At 45.5% G+C, this 7,935-nt stretch overlaps 2 protein-coding genes across 2 annotated transcripts in view; one reads left to right on the top strand and one right to left on the bottom strand.

Annotated features, from left to right (window-relative positions):
• The window catches only part of LOC143118624 (doublecortin domain-containing protein 2-like), a 26,072-nt gene extending 21,864 nt beyond the window's left edge, over positions 1-4,208 (top strand). Inside the window, exon 10 of the mRNA XM_076279648.1 lies at positions 4,150-4,208. Within this exon, the coding sequence (XP_076135763.1) occupies positions 4,150-4,208 (59 nt within the window). The remainder of the gene's footprint in view (positions 1-4,149) is intronic.
• Positions 4,209-5,517: 1,309 nt separating this feature from the next.
• nrsn1 (neurensin 1) lies at positions 5,518-6,719 on the bottom strand. The gene is made up of 2 exons (XM_076279414.1): positions 6,537-6,719; positions 5,518-5,919 (listed from the first exon to the last, which is right to left on the bottom strand). Exons 1-2 carry the CDS (start codon positions 6,717-6,719, stop codon positions 5,518-5,520), a joined length of 585 nt encoding a protein of 194 aa, XP_076135529.1.
• Positions 6,720-7,935: the final 1,216 nt, after the last annotated feature.

The raw sequence follows: 7,935 nt of genomic DNA on the forward strand, positions 1-7,935 counted from the left end.
GCTGAGGAGCCACTGGTGGTCTAGATTAGCTGGGGCCCCTGGTTCCCAGTGAGCAGAACCGTTCGTGACTGGGTCGGGGTGCGGCTGGAAAAGCGCCGCACCTCTCCTGAAGAACCTGGTGCTTAATCACTCGTAGATGACCAGTGTGTAACCGTGCCATATTCTTTGGTTGTTTAACATCCTTTATCGATGACCTATCCGAGTCGACATTTGGGAAATAAATGCTCACGACAGTCCATTCCTCCTCCTTAATGTGTTGTCCACTTAAGATATCGCAATTTGCCACAATATTTTCTGGAGAACGCAGTCGCCCTGCCATTTTTTTCGCTTGCAATTCTACACGTTTCCACCAACAAAAAATACTTTTTGAGCGGCAGACTTCTCACACTCACGACAATTTTTATAAATCACCTGTTAAATAGGTGGTTTTTAGCATGTGCACAATTAAGGGACATAACAATTACACATACAACTTTGCATGGGGAATTTGGGACACTAAACTGCACGTAGAATCTTGCGTGGGGAATTTGGGACACTAAACTGCACGTAGAATCTTGCGTGGGGAACTTGGGACACTAAACTGTGCGTAGAATCTTGCGTGGGGAATTCGGGACACGTATACCGACGTGGACTATGACCCCCAGTTTAAAGGCCTGCTGCGTAACTTAAGAGTATGACACTCAGTTTAAAGGCCTGCTGCATAACTTAAGAGTATGACCCCCAGATTTAAAGGCCAGTTGTGTGACGTTGTGTGTGTAGTGAAGTGGAGCTGTGGAGTAGAGTGTGAAGTCTGGCATTAGTCTGGCCCAGAACTGGTCCTCCTTTGGGCCGAAGCCAGCATTGGATGTGGGAGCTGAATGTAGTAAGATTTTTTAATATCTGCAGATATTTATATTATATTTTTATTATATATTATTATTTATATTAACATTTATCACAGATGTTTTATTTTACTCCAGTATGCTGGTGTCTGTGTGTGATAGGCTTTGCATTGATTGTGAATTATTTTAGAGCTCAAAGACTGTTAATGTGAATGATGTCATGGAGAACTTACAGTATACATACTTTTATGTCACAATGCTGTAATTATTACTAACTAGAAACACAACACACTGGCAGAAAAACAGTGATCATGATATTTTATTTTAAGTAAGCTGACCTGCCATAACACATATCTGCTGAGCCTGACTTTTCCAGATATTTTCAGATTTTGAGACAAACCTGATACTGGTTTCATGTGGTTCTGGAGCCTAGTAGGCCCAGACCTGATCCAAACTTACCTGCTCACCAGAGTTGATCCTGATTCTGAGCCAAATAGTCAGATGCACCTCAAGTGTACCTCGTGTTCTGCTTTCTATCTTATATTACTGTAGGTACTTCTGACAAACATATCACACATGTTTACACACCCAAGGAAAAGGCTGCAACTTCACTAGATACTGTGTTCTCTATGTGTGAATGTAGTCCTTTCATTCTGTGGCAATCTTCTAAAGAAATCATGCAACATCAGTTCCCATTACATGTTAATACCCCGTTCCTATGTCTTGTCCTGTCTGATTATAATTAAATCAATTAAATAACTGCAATCCCGACACACTTTTGTAGTGTATTCATCAGAGTGAGAATTAAACATGTGTTTAAGGTACCACTAGGATAGTGGTATCTCTTATTTATGGGCTGATTCTATCTACACCCATGTACAGTACTTACTTTGACTGTCAGTAATCTCTTCCACTCTTAAGAGTGTGTGTGTGTGTGTGTGTCTATGCATGTCTGAGTGGTTATCTAATGCGGTGGGTCCGTGCTGTTCACATCACAGCCATTCAAGTACTGAAACTAAGCCAATCAAAATAAAGCTGTGGGGCAGAACTCTCCGTTCCTGCGGACGCCCACGACTTCTGTCTCTACTTCCTCCCACAAGGCTGACGGATGGATCCAATTCACCGGTCCCTGATGGACCCCGCACTCTGATCCAATTCACCGGTCCCTGATGGACCCCACACACTGCGAGTCCCTTTTTTCTCTTCCTCCACACTGAAAAGCCTTTTCTTTCACACTGAAAAAAAAACCTTTCATCTTTTTTCATTCTCTCAGTTCATTTAATCCCTCGCTCACACACAGAAACGGAAACACTGTAGCTTGAGTGTCACCACTCGTAGGTCGCTGTCGATAGGAGCATCGGCTAGATGAATAGATGTACATGTATATAGAGCTGTCGGCTAGATGAATAGATGTACATGTATATAGAGCTGTCGGCTAGATGAATAGATGTACATGTATATAGAGCTGTCGGCTAGATGAATAGATACAGAATATGTATATATAGAGCTGACACAGACTAGTCCCTGACTGAAGGAATGTTTTGACACTGTGAGCCTGTGCCTGGTGTGTGGAGTGTGCAAATCGTCAGGTAGAAGTGAAATGGGTGTGAAGAGGACTCACAAGCCCTGTAGCCAGACGAGACGAGGCCCCCCCCCTCCACACACACCCCACCCCTTCTCATGTGACTCACAACAGATTCACAAATAAATAGGCTATCGGTTGTATTATGTACAACACCCCTAACCCTCCCCATACCCGAGAACTCAAACACACACATAATACACTGATCACTTACTCTGATGTGATGTGTATAGTGCAATTTATCACAGACACACAAACACACACACCTCTGCTGCCACTAGTTCCTTAAAGCTGCACATTTACAGGTGCATTCCTGAGACCTCACCCATACCTGCACAGCAGAATATGGCAGCTAAAACAAACAAAAACAAATACTAGTGCAGACAACTGGCGAATGACAATGTCACTTTTTATTCTTTTGTTTAAAAATAGACATGTTTGGAGCAAGAAGAAAAGACTGTTGTCTTGATATAGATTTATATGAGTATGTTCATGTTGTGTAGACATTGAGCTTATTATCTGTGATACAAAGCTTTCGGAGATACATGGGACAGATTTAGGTTCAAAAATTTTCACAACATTTGGACTGCGTGACTTACACACGTCAACACACAAGCCACTGCGTGCTCCATGTTCAGACAATTAGGTGTTCAGCACGGGGGTCAGAACTGAACAGACTCCCGAGCAGGACTGGGGCGCCCAGAAAATAAAAGTTCTACCACATATTTGTTCCAACCATTCACAAAAAACCCACTGTAATCAGCACAACTCCTCAGCCAGGTAGATGAGCTAATTAGTGAAATCACCTGTGTTCAGTGTACAGGTAGAACTGATATGGTCAGACTTTTCCTTTCTGAAGATGGGGTTACCACACAGCACACTACCGCTCCTTTGGGTTGACACTGAGGTCCAAACTTTACTGCACAGCACACACCTGGCACAAACAGCTAGATAAAATCAAATATTATTCCAAATGTTCCGAGTGTGTGTTTGTGTGTGTGTGTGTGTGTGTGTGTGTGTGTGTGTGTGTGTGTGTGTGTGTGTGGAAGAGCTAAAGAAAAGAGGTAGAAACGGATAAAAAATTATACAAAACCTAAAATGAAAGATATTACCGGTACTGGAACCTGGAAATTTGAAATGAAATTACAGAGTGTACAATCTGTAACACAATTTACAGGAAAGAAGAAGGGAAATTGTAAAATATGAAATGAAATTTATAAAATACTTCACAATATATAACAAATAAATGTTTTTACTTTACATGTATTTATTCTGTTTGGTGTTTGTGTGTGTGTGTAAGAGAGCGAGAGAGAGAGAGAGAGAGAGAGAGAGTAAGGTGGCCTCTAGGGTAAAACTGTTTACTTTACTTGAGTGAATACAGTATGTCCACAATACATTTCACATCATTTCTACCTTATAAACGTCATCACTTCCTCACTGAATCACACACTGATCCTACCATCACAAACGTTTATATGCTTCAAGCAGTTATTTATATAGTTGGTTTGCATCTTGTGGTTGTTTGGCATGCATATCTGCACTGAAATCTGCATTTTAATCCCGGCTTCAAGAAAAGGCTTAATGTTGAAAGCAGAGAAGAAAAAACAAATGAGTTGAACTTTTTTGCATCTGTCTGACTCGTCCCTTCCCTGCGTCGTCAGCGGTGATGTGCTGGCTTGTGAGAGGAGGTGTTTTGGGGTGAACTGATCTGAGTGCTGACTCAGCTACTGCGTGTCCTCCCTACAGATCAGGACCTTGCATACTGCGCCGGCCGGTCTATTTCCAGCTACCTGCATGCACACTGAAGGCAGAGGCATCAGAACTGGATGGAGGTGAGCGGGGATGTAACTGCCTCAGTGCAGGCTCCTGGGGGCTCACGCTCCAGGGGGCTAGCCCTCTAGGCTTTGCAAAGCGCCCTGAGACACTGTCGATTGCTATTGACGCTTTTGATGCTATTCACGTAGTTGATGCTATTGATGCATTTTGATGTTGATGCATATTGATTAATTACATTAAATTCCATTCTATTCAATTCCATTCAGTTCAATTAAATTAAATTCAGTTGAACTGATTTGTACGTGAAGACATGACTCCCTAGGCAGCTGCTGATTGGCCAGAATCCTGACCAGCGCTGGCTCTGTTTCCTCTGATCACGACTTCAGGGTCAGCCAGGGGTCACCGCTGCGGCAGAGTTAGCCATCGATGATTGACATTGACAGCGAGCTTATGCCAGCCCAAGGTAGGTGCCGTGGGTGGCAAACTCTCAAACTGACATTAATCAGGAGCATGTCAAATCAAATCATGTACAATCATATTCCTGGAGGGCTGCGTGGCATGGATCTGTTTTAGACTAATGTTGTTTAAATGTATCAATAGTCCAGGCAGGGGGGACTATCATTTGAAAGAAAATTGATCTGTTTTAGACTAATGTTGTTTAAATGTATCAATAGTCCAAGGAGGGGGGACTATCATTTTAAAGAAAATGTTTTTCTGGTCTTGTTTTTTTTTCCTATAATGGTCAACCTTTACTGTAAAATGATGTAAAACTCAACAGCACTGTATGGTACATGAAACCATACATAGGCTGTACATACATACTGTGTGGACATCATTACATCAGAGGTTATCAGGTGAGTGCATTGCATCTGAGGAACTGAACTTATTTATTTTTTTTGAAAATGTGCTTGTCAACTTATGTTAGCTTAACTTAGTCCAGAGTGAGCTGCACTGTATGTGAGGTTGGTGTGTGAGTGTGTTTGTGCCAGCGTGATCAGGTGTGTGTGTGTGTATACGAGTGTGTGAGGTCTTGTGTGAGTGTGTTGGTGTTAGCGTGACCAGGTGTGTGTGTGTGTGTATAAGAGCATGGATGATGTGGGATTGAGTGCAGACGGCTCTCTGTGTAGATCTAAGGCGGAAGTGAGAGATGTGGATAAAGCTGTGTGTTTATGTATGTCGGTTGTGTGTGTTAGCGTGTGTGTCTGTGTGTGTGTGTGTGTGTGTGTGTGTGTGTGTGTGTGTGTGTGTGTGTTTGTGTGTGTTAGCGTGTGTGTCTGTGTGTGTGTGTGTGTGTGTGTGTGTGTGTGTGTGTGTAGTTCTAGTGTTCTACCGATCCGGTCAGGTTCCCGTTCCCGGCTGCACGCTCTGCACTCTGGACAGGGTGACGGGCACTTTGGCATCGCCCGGCGTGGGCGCGCGTGTGACGGGGTGGATGGCCGACTGCAGCTCGGCCAGCCGGTCGCGGAAGCGCTGCTGCATCTGCTGCTCCTCCTTGGAGGCGCCCGCCTGCGTGAACGCGGCCAGGAGCAGACCCAGGGCCGTGCCCGCGCCCCCGACGCAGAAGAGGATGGCACCGGCCAGCTTGCAGGCGTCCAGGGCGCGGTTGAAGCGCACGGCGCGCTCGTCCACAAAGAGCAACTCGTCCTCGCCGAAGGCCTCGATGCGCGGCGGCGTGGCGTAGCCCACGAACAGCACCACCAGGCCGGCCAACATGATCAGGCCACCGAGCACGACGCAGACCTTGAGGAGAGGAGCGATGAGGAGGAGGAAGAGGAGATGAAAGAAAGGAGTAGAGAGGAGAGGAGAGGAATAAAGTAGACAGAAGAAAAGACGAGAATATACAGGAGGGGAAAGATGAGAGGAGAGGAGTAATAACATAATTACAAGGAGGGCAAAAATGATGAAAGGAAAGTAGGCAGGAGAGGATGGATGTGAAGATGACAGAAGTGGAGACAAGAGGGAAGTAGGGAAGAGGAAATGAGATGAGAGGCGTGGAGAGGAAAGCCAAGTGGGGGAATAGGAGAGTTACATAACACATAATCACACTATCTCCCATGTTAATTCAATCTGATGCTAATCCCATTGTGCAGTAGAATTAACTTTGGCCATTTCGGACCACTCCTTGCATTTAAACCGAATGGCCACACCACAGGCTCACGCGAAACCAGATCTGGGCTGAATCAGGACTGGGCCTGAGCTACGTTAGACCCGACACGGGGCCAGAAGGTTATTCTATTTTGGGTTCCAATGGAGAGCTTTATCTTCAAGAGAGCAGAGCTCAACTGGATCAGAACCGCATCAGGGTCAGGTCTGGGCCACATCAGGCCTGGTTCTGGGCCAACAGTGAGGGGCCTCACCTTCCAGAGGACCGAGCTCCACCGATTGGGCGATCTCTGGGTCTGGAAGTCGGCCTCCCGGTCCCACAGGGAGCCGGTGCACTCCTCGTAGAACTGGTGGAGGTAGGAGCGCACGCCGTACTGGTGCCCATTCACCGCACCACTCTGGTACTCCGAGCCACAGATCTCAGAGCAGGACGCCATCCTTCACACCTGCACACACACACACACACACACACACACACACACACACACACACACATACACACACGCACACATGCACGCATACACACACGCACACATGCACGCACATGTGCACATGCACAGAAACAGACACACACATACACACAAACAACAAATACAGACAAAAATCAAATGAGCAAGTGTATGCTTATGCAAACATATACAATCAGTAAAATGCATAGATACAAAAGACAACATCTGTAAAGGCATACATACAGTAAGTTACATACTACAAATAATTCAAGCAAACACTGACTCATACACATTGATATGAGTACAGTTGCACAGACCCACGCACAAACACATGTGTACACACGCACACGCACACACACACACACACACACACGCACACACACACACACACACACACACATACACACACGCACGCACGCACACACACAAAAACACATGCAAATGTGTCTAACTCTGAGCTGTTTTTGAATTTCAGCATGAATGGTCCAGTTTCCTCTTATTCACTCTCTCTCTCTCTCTCTGCCTTTCCCTCTCTTCCTGATTCTGTGAAGGGCATCTTCCTGCTTGCTTATCAGCAGAGCAGATGGCTGCAGTGTTTGCTGTGGGATGCTCCTCTCTAAAGCAGCCCTGCCCAGTATGCACCAGGGTGGGAGTGAATGAGGTGGGCTTGGGGGTGAGGGGCAGCCATGCTTCTAACAGGCTAATTTAATCACAGCTCATTGTCATCCTGTGGAGGGTAAAATGGGAATGGTCTCAGCCGTCTCCCATTTGTCTCTCTCTCTCTCTCTCTCTCTCTCTCTCTCTCTCTCTCTCTCTCTCTCTCGCACAAACAGAAGTGCCCCTTCACTGATCCTCCTCTCTCTCTCTCTCTCTCTCTCTCTCTCTCTCTCTCTCTCTCTCTCTCTCTCTCTCTCGCACAAACAGAAGTGCCCCTTCACTGATCCTCCTCTCTCTCTCTCTCTCTCTCTCTCTCTCTCTCTCTCTCTCTCTCTCTCCTCTACTTATGGTGAATGTCTGTAACATGTTCTCGTCTCGTTTCAGCTTCTCTCTTTTGCTATCATCCTTATCTCTCTGTTACTTGTCCTCTCCTCTCTCCAACCCACTCTTTTCCTCTTCCACCTCTGCAATAATGGAACCAGCTACGTTTAGACCTTTCCTGAAATAAATCAGATAAGGCTGCAAACACCTATAGGTCTCTGGTGAC

The sequence above is a fragment of the Alosa pseudoharengus genome, unplaced genomic scaffold (genome assembly GCF_046254945.1).
Source record: "Alosa pseudoharengus isolate Yale_2024_CS ecotype anadromous, Long Island Sound unplaced genomic scaffold, YU_APseudo_1.1 YU_APseudo_1.1_scf_12, whole genome shotgun sequence".
NCBI classification, from domain to species: Eukaryota; Metazoa; Chordata; class Actinopteri; order Clupeiformes; family Clupeidae; genus Alosa; species Alosa pseudoharengus.